The following is an 18369-nucleotide window of genomic DNA, read 5'->3' on the forward strand; positions in this document are numbered from 1 at the left end:
AAGTTAATTTGTTTTATATACATATTTGTGCCAAAGTCACGGCATTACCTTTCCATCCCCAGAAAAAGAGCACAACCAAAACAAAATCTGCATCCTGTACTTCAGGAAAAATAATGCTTCCCGCTCCCTCAGTGGGATGAGATCATGCAGCCAAGAAACCTCCTTCAGACTTGTGGGCTTTTGCTTTATCACATGTAGGGCTCTCCTGTCAGGCAACTCAGAGCTGAAGAGGAAGTCGGAGGAGAGGGGGGAAACAGTGGCACTTACTGAAGACTTCGCTGTTTGTTTCTGCTTTGAGCAAAAGAGGAAAAAACAGCTAATAAAAGGACACCACAGTACTGGCTACTGGCTGGTGTAGGGATGAGATTTACTAAGTGTTTACTGTAGGTGGCTTATGTAAAGTTTAGATAGTATCATTTAGCATCTGGTTTGCAGCCTGATGACACCAAAATTAGAGGGCTGTAGAAGAGGATTGTTTTACTACGTTATACCAAAAGTTAAGGCCACCTTTTACAGACTATTTCCTGACAACACAGAACAAAGTCTGACAATGCTAGGTCAGACCAAAGGCCTTCTTGCCAAGTATTGTCTTCAGAACAGCCAATAACAAATGCAAGGGCACAGGACAAGGAACAGCATCATCCCCTCCTACACCTTTCCAGCTCTATTGCATCCAGTTGTTTGGCTGTTAACACTCCTGAAGGTCTTTTTATTTCTATTAGCATGGATTATCAAATTCAAAAATAGCAAGAAGTACATTTAAGTTCTCCTGACAGTTCCAAGAATTACAGGTGTGATTATTACAAGAGTTTGAGCTCACAGCTTGCAGAACTTGAACAGGGATGAACATTCAAGATCGACAAGCTACTACGAACAGAGATTTCAAGACAAAGCAGCTTTTTGTGTCATACTCTTCAAAAGAATTTGCTGATTTGCAAATAAAATATCTAAGCTATCAAGGTCTTTGGCTTGAAAAAGCTCTATGACCTTAATTCTGAAAAAAAAAGACATTGGTTTGAGTGAACAAAATTCTGCAGTCACAGATCAGGAATAATGGAAACTTCTGACCCTTTTTGCGCTCTTCAGATTGCAGTGCAATTCACCGTCCATAATGGGAAGCTTTGGGAGCTTGACTTAAAGACTTACTCCTCAGGTTATGATCTTTTCTGCTAAAAAGTGCAAACTACATTGACACTCACTGCCATGGCCACCTGTGGTACAGGAAAGTGAACCAAGACACAATCAAATCCATCTTAGGTATGACTACACCATTATTAGCAAAAAGCAGCCTAGTCTCTACAGAGTAAGGCTGGATTCAACGCATTAGGCTACAGAACTGAAAAATCATTGGGAGCTGTCCTCAGGCCTCTCACCCAGGAAAAAGTGCTAATAGCTTGTCTTCAAGGACAACCTGTGCTTTCTTGAAGGCAAGATAATTACACACCCTTTCAACACTGCTATTAATCAAAGGTAAAAAAAGTTCTCTCAGAACTAAACTCATTAAGTATCTTCTGAATACAGTCATTGGGTACTTGATATAAAATGGCCGTCATATTACAGCCTAAAAAGCTGCAATGTTTTAGTCCCTGAACAGCTGCGGAAGGCGGAAAAAAGTAAAAAAAGAGGTACCTAAGGTACCTACAGCAAAGCCAAAGCAAAGAGGATAAATATATACATTCGTGTCTGTGAAGAGTGATTTTACTAATCCCTGTTACTCTCAGATAAGGCTACCTTCATGTTTTAGGGACTTAAGAATAAAAACATTCATTTTGCTGCCGTCACAGAAGTTACCTACATGATTTCTGTCCTGAGACAGTAATAATATTCTAAGGCTTTTCACATTAGAGCTTCGGTCTAAGAGATCTACTGCTTTATCCAGGTCATCTTGATTTTTCAAAGGAATAGACAGCTGCAAAATAAAGAACAGGAAAAACATCATTAGAAGAGACAGAAAAAAAAATCTAATTCCACAAAAGGTATTTAAACAAACATTAGAAAAAATAATCAGAATATAAAATTGATTGCTCAATTACTCCACAAATTTTCACTGCAATTTCACTGTCTGTCTTTTTCAAGAAGGTTTTTCTCCGTGTCATCAGAGAAATGTCTGACCTTATGCAAATTTCTCTAAGGCACCATCCACACAAATATTGTTACCTGAATTTGTTGTTTGCAAAGAACAAGTCAGAGACAGGCCCCTGACTCCCCGATGAGGACACTGTCTCAGAATACTTATAAATCCAGACCTAATGATCAAATGAAAATTAGGTTTCAGATAGAGACTAGTCCAACGAAGATTTAAGACTCTGAAAGAGGGAATCAAAGAAGAATTTAAAACTTGCTAGTAAGACCCTATGACATTATGCTCAGACACCCTCTATTTTACAGCCTGCTCGCATCTTGAAATGTGAATGTTATCAATACTGAAGAATCCCTTTCATTTTTTCCAGCTCCTCCTGGTGAATGGGATTCCGCATCTCTCTCATTAAAGATACAGTCCCAATGGTGGGAGGGCAACACCACAACAAAAAAACCAAGAAAAAGTCAGGGTGTCCAGAGTGAAAAAGCCAATTCTAGATCAGTGGTTCTTGACCTGTGGTCTGCAGAGCCCTGGGGAGCCATGATGTCGTCACAGGGGATCTGTGAAGTCTTAAAGCAGGCTGGGGAACATCCAGCCCAGAAACATTTGGTCTGGCCCACAGCAACCACTGTGCCTCCTTTTCCCACAGGCCCCTCCTCTCATACTCAGAACTCCCCTTCCCAGGCCTGCCCTGATGTGCTAGTATATTTGGTGGTAGTATGGTTGGTGGGACCCACTTTAACTTGGCATTTTTTTCTCTTAAAGACACTTTCTTAACCCAGTGGCCCTCTTTAGGGCCACAACGGGGCTCAAGTCTGTTCCTCCAAGGGGTGGCCCTGGACCCATAAACAAAAATATATGGTGACTGAACACAAACAAACAAGGTGGGAGGTGAGAAGAACTGTAAAAAGTTTTCATCAAATTTTAATGTAAAAATTGGCATCAAATTCAGAATTAGCATGTTAAAATACCATTAAATGGGCCATTTGAGCAAGAAGGGTGTTAATGCTATTATTTTAAATTCATATGGAATCACTGCAATAAAGATATTACAACAGGAGCGTGTGCATTAACAGATTGTTTCCACTTCTCTCCAAATTTGAAGACCCTTCATGAGAAAACTGAAATAAATATCTGATGCAGTCTAGTGCTTTAAATCTTAAGTCTTGGTGGTCTGTGGCCACAAAAGGTATTGAAAGAGGGTCCATGGTGAAGGAAAGGTTGAGAACCCCTGCTCTAGATTATTGACAGGGACTACCCAGTTCCTCAGAGACAAATGTTGTCCCCCATGTTGCTTTCTTTTACCAATGACAGTGCCCACAACCCCCCTACAGCATCTTGTACCAGAGAGCCTCCCCTGTCTCTGACTCCCCTTGCTCCCCTCAGAGCTGGGCAATAAGCAGAAAGTGAGGCAGCCAGCAGGAGGTAAATGTTACAAATGGCTGGATGCCTGCTGCTGATCTCAAACACCACAAACAATACTGACCCTGCTACTGGGCAACCAAAGAAATGACTCTGGGACTGCCTGCAGTCCTCAGACTGGATATATGTTGGCCTGCAGCAGTTGCTTTCAACATTCACAACACTTTAAATACCTCTTTTTACTTCCCCAAGAGTCTCTCAAACAATACCAGCACAAGGAAGCAAGATGCTGGTGTTTGTACAACACACACATTAGTGTGATGTTCTGTCAGCATCAGTACATCTTCCTCTGGAGCAGAGTGATTCAACTATGGTTCATATTAGAGGAAAGCACTGAAAATTAAATTGGGATGGGAAAAGGAGGTGTCATCCAGAGAGAGCATTACTTGTTCTGAGCACTGATAACAATGCTCTGTACCTCATTGTTCATGTAGTGGAGGTCCAGTGGCTGGCCAAAGGCTGTTTTCACTTTCTGTTGCACGTCTTCATAGCGCACGGGACGGACAAATGGGATAATTCTGGAAAGAAAGAAAATCACTGATTGAATTCAGAGATATACTTGATAATGCAATCAAATTAGACAGCTGAACTATTAAAACCACATTTGAATGTTCTCCTTTCATCCACAAGGAGGTAGTGAACCTTTCTAATTTGAATTAATTATTTTAGCAAGGAATTCTTGATCTCTGGCCTATTTCCAAATGGTTTGTCAAAATGCAATCTTCAACTGAAGATTTCAAATAGAATGCCTCTGTCCCTTGATAGAAAAGTATCCTTTACTGAATGAATGTCTTTCACATAACAGGATACTAATCTCCTATGCACTTTGGCTTAAAGAATACTGCCTCAGGCACAAAACATAAATACATTCAGTGAGAGTTGAATTAAAAACTGCAGAAAGCCCCCAAAACAAAACAGTATTTGGTTTAAGTACTCCAGCATCTGAATTCAAAACTCCCTCCCTAAAAATTTCCAAAATGTGTTCCACTTGAAAGGTTTCAACAAACATTCCCACAGCAAAGTTAGTGCAGAACTCCTGAGGGAAGACATCAGCAGGAGGACACAAAGGAATCTGAAAACCCTCTTTCCCAAAGGTCTGTGATGTTAGCTCCACATTAGCCCTCGGCATGCTCAAGTCAAACATCTCCAAACATCTGAATCAGACTCACTACAGTCTGCAGTTATCTTTCAAATCCTGTGCAACATGGCAGGGGCTTTTTCTCAAGAGCTGAAGTCAAATCTAACTGTCACTGTGCAACCGGTTTGTCACTCATGGCTTGATTTAAAAAAAACAAAAAAAAGTCTTTAAGTTATGGAGGCCAAATAGATCAAAACTTAATACTGCTTCAGCTGTAACAGCACTGGCACAGCTGACTTGCAGTAATTCAGAATAATCATACAAGACAGAGCAGTCCCATACGCTCATGCTTCCTCCCTCACGAGTATTTTTCATATGTAATGCATCTCTGGGCACCTTCACCAACTGACTGACATACAAAATATGCACAGATGTAAATGATTCTGATCGCTTTCCCTGAGCCCAGACCTTCTGACACACTAAACCTCCAGCTGTAGCACCCGGCCGTTTCCTCGCCAGTTGACTGGCACGAATTTTAGACTCACAATACACAAATGGCCTCAAGAAATCCAAAATGGCAACAGGCACAGCTGTCCTAGGGGAACCCTGCAGAATCCTGTGGCACATGTATGCTTTTCAGAAAATGACAGTATACTTTTGGTTTTAGTATTGTTTTGCCTACCTTGGAATAGAAACGCTGATGTTTTAGGCAAAGGAGTAATATGAAGTTCCAGTAAAGCATCTAAAACTGTTTATTTTGCTGGAATGTTCTTCTATAGGAAGGTGCCAAGTACTCAGAAAGTTGTTACCTTGACAGCAGTGGAAAAGGACGATTTTCACCCTCTTCAGAATAACCAGCAAGTAAAATATCTTGCGTCAAGAACTGGAGGACTGAAATGTGAACTATAGTTTACAACCCACTATTCTAACAAACCAAGGACATCTACTACTCAGAAACCCACTTTCTATCTCTCCACTGCACAAGGCCCAGATGGTTGGTTGTTCCTGCCTTCAGGCTCCTGCCACCAGACTTCTCACCATCTGCTTCCACGGGCCACGAGACCACACTGTGTCTCCACTACGGGCCAGTTAAACAGCCAGCTCTGGGACACAGCTGACAGCCACCATCCTTCTGCAAGCTCTCAGACCACTTATATAGCTGCTTACCCCACCGCTGCAACTTGAAACAACTCTGCTTTGACACATCTGAAATACTGCCACAAAAAGCTTGATTATTAGCACCACTTAACAATTCTTGCCATCAGGCAGAAATAGGAAAGACCTGAACGGACCACAGAAACTCAAGACTTCTCTTGCTCATAGGGGCAACTCTGAGCTCCATGAAACCCTGAATCACCTCTGGGGAAGCTCACATGAATTTGTGAGCCCGTGCTTTGGATAGAAGGCTTAGTTTCCAAAACATCCATCCAGGCTGCTTCGCCAGCACTCAGTATCCTTTCACGATATGCAGCTTTTGTTTTAAATAGCTCTAGTGTTAGACGGCTTCCTTAGCCCCTTCCCAGGAAGGGTTCATCCTGCCACCAGACCTACAACATTCAGCTCTTTAGAAAATAATTGTCCTTGTTAAAAAGCAGCCCACAATAACATTTTCTACATATTACTAAGAAACCCATCCATGAAATTACAGTACTCTGGCACCATACAAATGTAGTTTAGCTCTCAGTTGAGCTGAAGGTCCTTATAAAGGCTTCCATTCTACACTCAATGCATTAAAAAGCAGAGCTGTTCTCAGGTGCCACAAATTCTATTAGTTTAAAAACTCTGTGCACTCTTCTAACACAAAATCATGGACTGAAGGGTTTAAGGAGCCCATTCCTGCCTGACCACCTTAAATATTTGTGGTTAGATCTGGCAGCTCCTCTGAAACCAAGCACACACACTTACATTCTCGGTGCAAGCTTGCTGTCTGTAACTGCATACCACTTTGGGAATGGGGAATTCAGGCAAGCGTAACTGCATAATTAGACTAACACACAATCAACCTTTTCATTTTAATGTTACTTCAGAAAAAAAAAAAAAAAACCAACACTTTTCTTCTCTCCTGAGCTCTATGCCATCTTAAATGCACTCAGGCAGAAGACATGCAAGACGACAGGACATTGGTGACAAGATTTTGCTTCCAAGTTACCTTGTCCTAACACAGCATCACAAGAAATTGTGACATGTTGCACAGTGGCTCTGTTGTAGCCCACACAATGCCTGTGACACAGTAGAGTGCTGAGAAGATCTGGCTGACAAAGGTGGCAGAAGATCCCAGCTATGATTACTTCTGAAATTTCTCCTTGAACACCAAAAGTCAGGGTTCTTTTAGGGACAGAATTCACCATGTAGGACTTTGGTGAATGAAACTGTCAAATTTTTTACGAAGACTTTATAAATTATTCTCCACTGCCTGCTTTACAAACAAAACAGAAAAGCAGAGGCATTTGTTAACAAAAATCCCTAAATTTGACAAAGGAGGATACTTCAGGAGGAGCTTAAGCGGATCAGCCTTTGCTCGTAATAGGCTACTGGGATCACTACATACCACTTGAACTGTTGTACTAAAATTTGCATTTTATCATGAAACCGTGAACTAGTTCGTGTTGAAAGTACTGTCTGGGATGGGAGAAACTAAAGGACTCCCATAGGATGTCAGTGAATAGTAGCACATGAATTCATGCTCACACTCCAATTAATTTCTTCAAAAAAAGGAAATGAGAACCTAGCATCAAGATCCCTTTTTCCCCTCGGTGAGAACCCAAGAGCAGCCTCAAAGAGGTTGCAAACAAGCTCGGAGCCCTCCTGTACATTCACACGGCCACAACAGTATCAAGAGTTCCTCTCAGATGGCAAATAAGGGGCTTTTTGAGACCTACTTTGAAATGTCTAGGTAATTTTATCCATTGCAAACAATACTGTAAACAGTGAAAATGTCAATTCAGTCAATTCTGCGTTTTTTGTAAAAGAAAGTGCCTGAAAACCAAGTATCAGAGGAAATAACAAGGATACTTTTACATCAATGAAAAAATCTTCCCTTGCTCTATCTGTTGCTCAGTCACAGGAGGACAGTGATAGCAATAGGTCATCAGGAAGTGAGAAACTAGAAAAGAATGACACTAATTTGATCAGTTTCATTTGGTTTTAATTAAATGAAACAAAAGGGGAACTATCAGGCTGAATTTATTTCAGGCTGGACAGCTTTTTTAGTATTATTGCAATTCACTTACAAATAGATATTTTGGAAACAAATCAAAGTGTTGTATGACACTGATTTTTAAAAATAACCGAGTCGTGTATGATGTTTGCTATTCCTTCACTGTGTGTTCCTCATTCAGGAACAAGGAAAGTGAAGCCAACAAAATATTTAACCTAAATTTCTGATGACTAAATTGTTCTACTACATAAAGAATCCAAGTAGTAAAGACAGACTCACCGTCTTTCCCCGTTATGTTCAAACTTTATCCTTACATCATTCTGCGGGAGAAAGAACAAAAGGTTAGCTCACAATGAAACTCTGGCATACATTATAGCACACAAATGGATCGTAATATGATTTTAAGGTCCAAACACAAAGCAGGTCAATTTGTGATTACAGTTGGCATCAAATCCTCAAAAGGCCAACCAGAACACAACAAGCCTGATAACTTTCTCCATGGAAGCTGAATCAGACCGTGGACAACAAGTGTCTGACATGCGAACACAACACCATGAGGAATAGAGAATCTGCTAAAGGAGAAAAAGAAGGAAAGGGGTAAAAACTAAGTTGTAATTTTTATTAACTGTCACTTAAACAGAGGACACTGCAACATACTTTAAGGAAAATTAATCTAACACTGCACAGCAAAAATCTGAAATTGAGTCCAGCTTCATATTCATCTAAAATGAAGCTTATTTTCTTTGTGCACTCTCAAAGCAAGCAAGTTTTCTCCTATGGCAAAAAAAGAGAAATACAGGGAACATGCAAATTCTTTGTTCTTAAGACACAGACTAAATCTCTGCTTTTGCAAAAATGCAGCCCCTGAAACTCAAACTCTGAAGTTACAAAGAAGTTAACTATGCGTCACCTTTTAAAGTGCAACGGGGTCATCATCCACATCTGGCAGATGGTTAAAAGCACTGACCACACAACCTGTGCAGCTCACTGCAAACTCAGAAGATGCTATGTGGCACGGAAGAGTCAACATGCTGAACTTTCAACTCTGGAGATCGAAGTTCAAATCCCAATTTAGGTCACAAAGATAAAAATAAAAGGGAAAAATCTGCTCTGATAAGACTCTATAATTTCTGCTGCACAATTTATGTGATTGGAATAGATTAAGCCATCTGTGAAAGCCTTAGACAATAGGCAATCATACATCTAGGAACTTCAAAAAAATGTGGCCAGGAAATGCTCTTTAGCTAGAGGAAGTATCTGGCAGGCCTAGTGGTCAAGAATGCAGTTCAAAGGGACCCAGGCAATCACTGTGAGTACAGAGTATTCCTGCAGCAGGACTGTAGGTACAGAACTGATCATGACGAACCAGCTTCCCCACCAGAGCGACAATCAGCTGCAGGTGAGTAATTTACACATACCTTTACCATAGACGTTTTCTCAGACGTGGGAAGAGAAAGAACTTACTCTCAGAATGACACCAAAATGAAGCAAATTCTAGAGAACTCGTTTTAATTGAGCAGTAAAGAAAAAACTGCAACAAACAGCATAGGAATAATAAGCTACAAAAGATGTCCACCAGCCAACTACTGATGAAACAGTTGTTTCTTAGACATAGTAGATGAAGCAATGATCCCTTTATATTAGGATTTCAGGGAAGTAAGGCTCTAGTTTGGTTGTTTTTTTTTTTTTAAACGCTATACTACTCTAAGTAGCCCAGTCTAAGGGAACTAAACAGGACTGTTCAGATGAAATTGAATTAAAGTAATTTTTTGGATTAAATCTCTGACCTCAAGATGTGTTTTAGGTCATGAAACAGCTAAGTGACAAAGCACTCACTAGTCAAAATTAAACAGCACTAAAAGATCCTCAGGGCTCTTTGGAAAACTTTCTTCAATTTGCTGGTACCAAAGCAAACTAAAATATCTTCCTCAACTCTTTTGCATGCTTTCAAACCTGTAATTTGTAACAAAGGGAAGGTCAGAGGGGGATGTGTTGGAATTTGGCATCTGTGTCCTGATGATTTTTCCAAAAGGATCAGACACTGGCCATTTGTGCCTATTTTTCAAAGATCTAAGAAAAGGTATTCAAAGTAATCTTGGTGTTTACATTTCTGAGAGAACCTAGAGGAGTTAAACATCTAGTATTGCTTCCTTTGAAAGCAGTGAACCTATCACCTATATCAACCACTTCTTAAAGCAACTCACACTGTCCTAAGAGATGAGTAAGAAAGCAAATCCAAGTTTAGTACTTTAGTGTTCCAGTTCTGTGACGCAATACCATAAATAATGATTACAGATTTTGATTAAGAGATCTCTGAATTTACATTTCAAAGTGATTTGAAAAGGATTTTGTACTGCTCCATCTACAGATTTGTCCAGCACATTCAAGGAAATCCCAGATCCCAGCTGAACAAGTAGATTATGAGCAGACAAAGCATAAGGAAGAGACAGACGTGAACTTTAAAGCCAGTTCCAAAAAGCTTAAGCCTGTAATAGGAATATAACCAGTTATTTTACTGATATAGGCAACTTTTCCTGTTAATGTTAGTCTAACTGCCAATAACTCAATTTAATATTTTAAGACAGTAATGAACAAACAATTTTTGACTGAAATTGTTTCTTTGGCATTGAAGTATTTCATTCAAATGACCTGCAGCATATACTGACAGAGCAATACTATTCTGTCCTTTCCTACCAGAAAGCCAATACAATAGTTTTCTCTAAGATAGAGTCTCCAGCAGCGTTGAACAAACCTAGAGAGACTTTAAAGTATTGGCCCTGCCACTTACTACCTTGGGAAAAGTATTTCGCTTGGAAAAATGGACTTCACACCCCCATATCCTAATAAGGGTTTCATTCTTGTCTTCATGCGACACAAGACTCCGTAACTCCAGGCAATCCTCCCCATTAAGGACGGTGCCTTTATTCAGACACCTGCAAATAGCTGTTTCCTTTTCCACTGAGTTATTAGTTTCACTAAAGCCAGTCCTTTCAGACAATCACCTTCACTGTCCTTCTCAGATCAACTTCGGTTTGAATACATTTTATCAGGATCTTCATTCTGCATTCACATGCGGTCTGAATCATGTGAAGATGAGACCAGCATTAGTTCATGATCCAACAGACTGCTTTGTGCAGCTTCAAACTGCAGTGGTCTTCTTTTGCATCAGAAATGGAAATACTTGTTTCCTTTTATTCAGTACACTTCTCAGTTCCCTGCTTTGAATTTAAGTATTATTTCCACTACAATGAAAAGTGCATCATACCGCTACATCTTGACAGAGTCAGTAAAGAAAAGCTTTCCTGGCCTCCCACACCTGCTTAAATAAATTCTGTAAAGGTCATTGCACACAACTTTAGCAATTATAAATTAGAAGCATGTTTTAATATTGAATAGGAAACCAGTTTTCTTACCGGAATTTTTTTTTCTTCCACTGCAGAGGCACACTGGTTTGTTATTGCAGGGCTGCCCAAGAGGGGTGGACTGCTGGCATTGTGTTTTTTCTTTAAAAATAATAAAGTCGTTTAAAAAAAAAAAAGGCAATATGATTGTGAACCCAGAAAACCACGCAGTAAGCTTTTTAGCTAGTCTACACACACCAAACCCAAACATATGGGAGGGAGGTAGAATACTAAGATGTTGCAAATTATCAAAACTGCACCCTCCCTAGTCCATAAAGGAAGGTAAATAAAAAAGCTACCAGGTTGGCAACACAGCCTGAGCAAGAAAAGTGGGATAATGCTTCAGCAGTCAGAAGCCCAAGACAAAACAGAGGTGGCAGATCCACTGTCAACCTACTCTCTCCCATCCGCCTCCAGGTAACAATTTCAAGTACTCACTAAATGGCCTACTACCTGTTTGTTGGAGTGAGCAGTGTCTTTATTCTTCATGGTATCATATCCAGTCAGTCTGTGACGTCGGCTCATCTGGAGTGCTACCAGGTCCTTCATGATGGATTTCAAGGCCTCTTGTTCATCTGTGATGCACAGGAATTTTAGTAGTAAGTTGCCTGGCTGAATAGCAACCGTAACACTTCCACACCTGTTTTCTGCTGGCTCATAGAAAGACAATCCTTTTTAGGATCTCTGCAAATACACTGTAATTTCTTTTAGTCATAAAAAGCCCAAACTCAATCTACTATCATGAAGCAGTAAACAGATGGATAAATTTTAAGTCACTTGCCCAATGTTATAGAAGGATCTGGCCACAGTAAGGTTGAGAATAAATATCCCCAGCCCCTGGTTCTGTTCAAATTGCTTCACAACAAACAGTGCAACTTGGACAGATTTGCTGGATCATCATAGGTCATTTAGGAAGGGCAAACTGATGTGTTTCTGCCAAGGAAAACCCAGTAAGAATCTGTTCTTTCCAATTTTATATCCTGTTAACTAAGAATTCTTGCTTGCTGGCGGAACAAACCACGGCCAGTAGAAAGACAAATGAAAATCTGGACAAAGTCATCTTAGAATATCTCTGAATTCAAATCCACTTGCACTGATTTTCCCAGCACATTCCTCTCTTCCCCCAAAACAAGCTGATGGAACAAAGTTCAAACCATTTTATGAGACTTCAGGATCTACTGAGCAGATTCAAATTGCATAGCATTAAGAACACTGTCTGCTGGCAGAGCATAATGCAGCAGGTTCAAGGCTTCTTGCAAATGCAGGAAAATAAAAAAGCACACATTGAAGTATTTCTTATACGTAGTACTGACTGAAAATTACTTTCTGAAGCTAAGATTTCTGATGTAACCATTTAAAAATGTTCTTCCATTGCTTGTTAGTTTTGAGGAGAGAAGCGATACTTCGCAGAACTCTAAAGCCTAGAAAAAAATAAAGACAAAAAAAGGAGAGAAAAGCGTAGTAGTTTGGCCGGGATGGATGCTACCATGAAGTAAGAAGGTGTCTAAAAGCTACTGAAAATAATGCTTTGCTTTTGCAAGCATAACAATCCTCAATTCCTTGATACTGCAAAAGGTAGAAAACATTGGCATGTGAAGTCTGGTTCAAAACGGAGCTGCAGTAGCCAGTTTGATCCCAGGCATGGTGCCACCAGCGTTACAAAGCAGCATCAGCTGCTACCACTCATGATCTGCTACTGGCACACTCATGCCTACTGTATTGCTGGGCTGTTGTCTCACATAGCAAGACTCAAAGAGTTTTTAGAGATAAAGTGCTGTTTCCTTGGCAAATAAGTCCAGTTAAATCCCTCCTGATAGCAAGGCATAATTTAGGCATGAAATCTGAACCAGAGATTAGATCAGCCCTGAGCATGCCCAGAAGAAGAATCTTCTAAGTGAGTCTGGTTGGACTTGACCGCCAGTTTGCATGTAAACTGGGGGGCTTTTTATTTGACAACTGAAACTTCTGGAAGAGACATGACCCAGTAAACACACAGACAAGGCTATCACATCTCTACTTGTAGGACAGCGTCAGGTGCACAGTGCTTGATATGCCAGAGTCCTCCTGTCTTCCCAAAGTCCTTAAACACAACGGTTTGACATGCTTAGATTGAAATGAGTAGTTTTGGGGCTATCTGTAAATAACTAAAACTTGATTTTAAAAATCCAGTATAGCTACACATTTGTTTCTGCCTCATGACACTGGTTTGGATGGGTAATGGCTGATATTTGGAAGTGGTGTCCTGGGAACAGTTGCTGTACATTAAATGACAGACTGTCTCACATCTGTATTTCTCTGTAAAGGGGACTCATTGGGACTATTTGTTTCTTCAATTACATGTTATGCATTTGTTCCTGACTGCATCTCAATGAAGCTTATGTTTTATGCAGAAGACTGGGTTCATAATTAATCAATGTCTGAAAAACAAACTAGATTTTCACAATGCTTAAAGATGACAGATGTGAGGCACATACAGCTTCTAAAGCATGCAGGGAGCAAATGTTATCAAAATTGAGAAGCAAAAGGGGGAAATATACTTATTTGTAAGGGCATGACATCTAAAAATGTCGGGAGTCAGGACACACTAACATTATCTTTGGTTCAACCAAATTTCTGCCCAGACGGTCTGTTTTAGCTTTCTAGGAGTACTAAACACTAACGCAGAGGTACTTCCATTATGGTTTTCACTCTGTACCACCAGAAAAAGAGACATCAAGCCTAGGCCAGATGATAGAGGGGAATGGAAAGAAATCTCCCAATGCATTTGCAGAAGGTGTTAATTAGAGTAAAACTCTTAAAAAATGAAAGCAGAGAAAATAAAAGTTACTTAAAAACCCCAAATCAAAACCCACCAAATCTCTGCTGTCCAAGACAAGCCAAATGAGACAATAACTACATTGTGGTAGTGGAGAAGGGAGAGCACTCCTTGAAATTCCAACTGCATGCAAAAGAAGCAAGGGGTGTAAGTAACACAACCAAAGCAAGAGGTTGCTTTCTTGAAACGCACATCAGCCAAAGGAAATAATTGCTAGGTTCTATCTCAGCGCTAAGTAACCCCTTGTGGGAGTAAAATGTGAAAAAACAGTTGTGAATGAAGTTAAAGTTCCAGGTAGCTAACAGCAAAACATTTTTTTTTTTTAAATTATTTCCAACTTTACATTTGAACGTTTAACCTTGTACCTTACTGGAGTGTCTCCAATTCACTCTTATTTTTTAATCTTGTTTGATATTTGAGTCACCTGGCAGACAAAGACTATAACTTTGCACAACAAAATATGGACTGGCATATCCCTGGAGCGCCTACCACCCAAAACATGCTGTGAAGAGCTGGGATACAAGTTTTCCACTACAGTGCACTTTGGGTTTGGCCAGATACCAGGAGGATGAAGAGGAGCTTGTCTTGGCAGAGTTCCTCTGGGCAAGAAGCAAAACAGCTATGAAAGCAGTTTATAACTAAGCACTCATGACAAGAAATCAAGTCAATCAGAGAATGCATCTCTGAAAAAGAATCTGCATCTGCACAGCATGGCATATCACTTGAAAATAAGGATCGATGGTTACAAGGCAATCATCTGCTACAGGTGTTTGATCCCAAAGCCCAGGCTGTGGATAAAGTCTGCTGCTTTACGGCGTCTCGTTTGCATGAGGAAGTGGGCAAAGAGGATGGGCACCTAACCAATTACGTATCTCTAATAAAGACTGCAGCTCAGCTACGCAGCGAATTTATTTATTGGCTGAGACAACTTGTGCATTTACAATATGCTAAGACATTACACTCTTAAGGACAGCATCTGGCAAGCATCTAAACCCCAGTTAGTGCACTGCGAGGTCTGTATCTCACTGCAAACTGTCTCCTCTGTAGACAAGTACTAATGCTGCAACCTTACTTGCATCCATGCAAAAAAAAGACAGCTGATGGAACAACTCCAGGTGAATTTGGATCCTATGCGATTATGTATTTTTATTAGTTTTAGACTGAGCTATTGGCTCACTAGTACCAAAACATACATTCTGTAATTCATCCCTATGCTGCTAAGATAGGAAACGATGGTGTATTTATCTTTTTAAAACATAAACCAAACATCAAATATTGATCTGAGCTTGCATAGGGAAAAAATGTATCCAGTTAAGATAGCACTGTGACAGATTTAATGTCGAGAAGCATGAATACCTCTTTATTTCCATCAAGATAGAGAATTTCCATAGATTGACTTTAAAGAAGCACGTGCAGCAGCATCACATTAATCACACAATGGAAAAGTTATTACAAATGAAAACTAAGCAATTTTTGAAGCGCACTGAGAGACCCTGTTTTGCTAGGTCTCCAGTAGGTCTGGGAAACACAGTTCTGCTTTGTGCAGGAAAGATGTTGTCCAGGAAATGCTTTTCATGTTTTAAAAACTACACTCAAGGATTTTTATAACATCGATAAAAGGGAACTGCTACTCACAGAGAAAGCTATTCCTCTGCATAAAGCATTTATTTCAACTAATACATGGTTTATTACAGGGGTCTGTGCAAGTCAGTGTATTTGCTGTGGCAGAAGTGGAAACAGTTTTGAAAAAAAATCACGAAGTTCAAACAGAGTAAAAGCATCTGCATGCTGGTAAAAACAGGAAGTCTGTAAACCCCTATAAACCAGGATGCTATTTTATATAGCATGATAATAGAAGACATGATGCCATATTTGTTTAAAAAAGGAAAAAGTGAACAAATAAGCATGTGTTTGTTCTCTGCCACCACACTAGCAAGTTGGTTGCCTGTATGAATGATCAGCAGACCCAGGGGCAATGAATAAATTTCACAAGGAAGGCAAACTGAGTCTGTGTTAAAGCTCTGAAAAAAAAGCTTTTGAAAAAGTTTAATTTTGAGTCCTTCATAACATGCCATCAAATGAAACACTGGGTTTTGTGACAGTAGTAAAAAAATGCTGTTCTGCACAATTTTTAGGAATTGCACATGACCTGGTTTGTAGACTTAAAAGAAAAAGCAGAGGTTCTCTACGAACTGGATCCACATGGTATATATTTGGGGTAGTTCTCCTCTCACACAAATTTAAGAGATTAGGATTTAAGCTGGTCCTAACCTGTAGGCTTAGCCCTGCTCCCCTTCCTGCCAGCGCACCGAGGGTGTCACTACCGATAAAGCCAGAGCTCGGAGCTGGGCTTTGAGTGCGTGTGTGAGCCAGGGGAAGGAAGTGACACAGGCAGGAAAAAAGAGCAGATCGAGGGAAAGACTCAACTGCAGCTGGGCCCGCAGCACGCTCTTCGTCTAGGCCTGCCACACACCACCCAGGTATATACGTATTTCTCTGTATTAGAAGCAAGTATTGTATTTTAAACACTGTCAAGGAGGTTTCTGTAGGAAGATAACCCTCAGTCATAGCCTCTTCTGTAAAGCGCCCTCAGTGAGCTTCAGCTGCACCAAAGGACTTAAGACAAAATGCAGTATTAAGCTCTTACTGCTAACCAGCCCACAGATCCTTTCTAGCTAACAAAAAACAAGATGGAAGAAAAGTAGAATGTGATATAGCCTGTTACCCATTACCCTTTCGATGATTTGATCCCTATGATGAGTGTTCTGCTTGTGGCTGTACCGTGATTACTCCAGCACAAGCACACAATGCTATGGTGGAACGGCCTGTGAAACGGTACTTTTTCATTTTGCACTCACATGTTTACAAACAAGCATTCAATTACTGTTGGAAAAGTGGAAATCTAACTTGTTCCTTCTCAACTATATTAAGCTTATGTACCATCTGGCTGATTCTTTTAGAGAAGATACAGACCAAGTAACACTATACCTCTCTTTATAAAAGTCTATTGATGGAGCTGCATGTATTTGTTGTATTTACAAAACCAAAGCAGAGGAAATTAAGTTGCTGTCCTTTGAGCAACACTTGCAGTGCTTTATAAATTTACAATATAAGAACTAATTATGCATACAGACTAAATAATGAAGGACAGTCTTAGAAAAGTAACTTAGTTGCAGAGAAGAAACGTTAAAGTTGCAGCTCACAAAGCCACGCAACTCAGCACTTAACGACAGCAACAGTAATTCCCTTGATGGTATGCAAATATGAGTAAGTCCTGGTTTAAACAATTAAACTTTTAATTCGAATAGATGGGATCCCTCTTTAAGCTGAAAAGGGAACTAGGTAACAGAAAAAAGCCCTCCATAATCAGTTCTTTATACAGGACATACTGTCTAAAAGAATTAATCACTCAAATTCAGTCATTGCAACTTCTGACAGTGACATTTTACCTTGAATAAAAGAGATTCTCTAACTCCTCTGCGTGTTTTTATGTGTTACTGTCCGGGTTAAACACAGCAAGCAAGAATTCAATGGAAGCTTCTTAGAGACAAAGCTGTTTCAATAGACTCCCAAGCTGCAATTAATACCACGCTAAAAATTTTCCCCATTAAGCACATAAATTCCCGTCTCAAAAACAGGCAACCTGATTCGTAGAGGCTGCAAAACCTCCCTCAACTCCCAGGCCTGACCTACTGCTCCTCGGTTACTCTGTCTGGCCAATTTTAGTAAAAGTCTGAAATCGGGTGCGTGTGTGCGGCTCGGGGAGGCAGCGCTACCGAAACGCCCGGGGCTCACCACGCTTTCTAGTACAACACGGGTTTGGTTTTTTTAAGAAGTAGCACAGCCCTTTTGTACACCCTGCTGCTCGGAAACCCACCTTGATCAGATGTTTTAGCAGCTGCTTTTCAATCTGGTAAAAGTCTAGAAGCAAGTGCATTGTTTTTTAAGTGGTTTTGCTCGAAAGCAACACATCAGCGATGTCAAAGAGATATCAACTGGATACACAAAGAAGAAAACTAGATTGGAAATTTCTCAAAAAGGTGGGCAAATGCAGGAATCTAAATCTCAGCAGGAGAAAATTAGGGTTTAGCCAAAGCATGGCAATAATATCTGTGGTACCATTAATTTATTTAACTGTCTAGATGGAAAAATAAAAAGATCACACAACGTCATACTAGGTAGACACACAAATCTGTAGAGGAATGCTTAGATCAACAGATCCGGCCTCTTGAGCAAGAAGCTGTGGACAAAGCCAAAAATCTAACTTTGAAGCTAGCCTGCTTTGAACAGAAGGCTGGACTAGATGACTTCCACAGATTCCACCTTGAAGTTCCCATTTTAAAACTAGACTGATGCTGTTAGTGTTTAGACTTGTCTTTTTTTTTTTTTTTTTTTTTTTTTTTTTTTTTTTTTTTT

The 18369-nt window shown here is 40.1% G+C and overlaps 1 protein-coding gene across 5 annotated transcripts in view; it reads right to left on the minus strand.

Moving 5' to 3' along the window:
• MAP3K3 (mitogen-activated protein kinase kinase kinase 3) overlaps positions 1-11708 on the minus strand; it is a 34780-nt gene extending 23072 nt beyond the window's left edge. For 3 of the 5 annotated variants that reach the window (XR_003400006.1, XM_026864641.1, XM_026864638.1), the window contains exons 1-5: positions 11577-11708; positions 11151-11240; positions 8017-8057; positions 3921-4020; positions 1796-1909 (exon numbers count right to left, since the gene is read on the minus strand). Coding sequence is in view for 4 of the 5 variants with exons in the window: in XM_026864641.1 (XP_026720442.1) it covers positions 1796-1909; positions 3921-4020; positions 8017-8057; positions 11151-11240; positions 11577-11687 (456 nt within the window). In the remaining variant the exon portion in view is untranslated. The remainder of the gene's footprint in view (positions 1-1795; positions 1910-3920; positions 4021-8016; positions 8058-11150; positions 11241-11576) is intronic. The other 2 variants (XM_026864642.1, XM_026864640.1) reach the window with 2 other exon arrangements.
• Between the last annotated feature and the right edge of the window lie 6661 nt (positions 11709-18369).

Source organism: Athene cunicularia (assembly GCF_003259725.1).
Source record: "Athene cunicularia isolate RWA chromosome 27 unlocalized genomic scaffold, athCun1 chr27_part1, whole genome shotgun sequence".
Taxonomy (NCBI): Eukaryota; Metazoa; Chordata; class Aves; order Strigiformes; family Strigidae; genus Athene; species Athene cunicularia.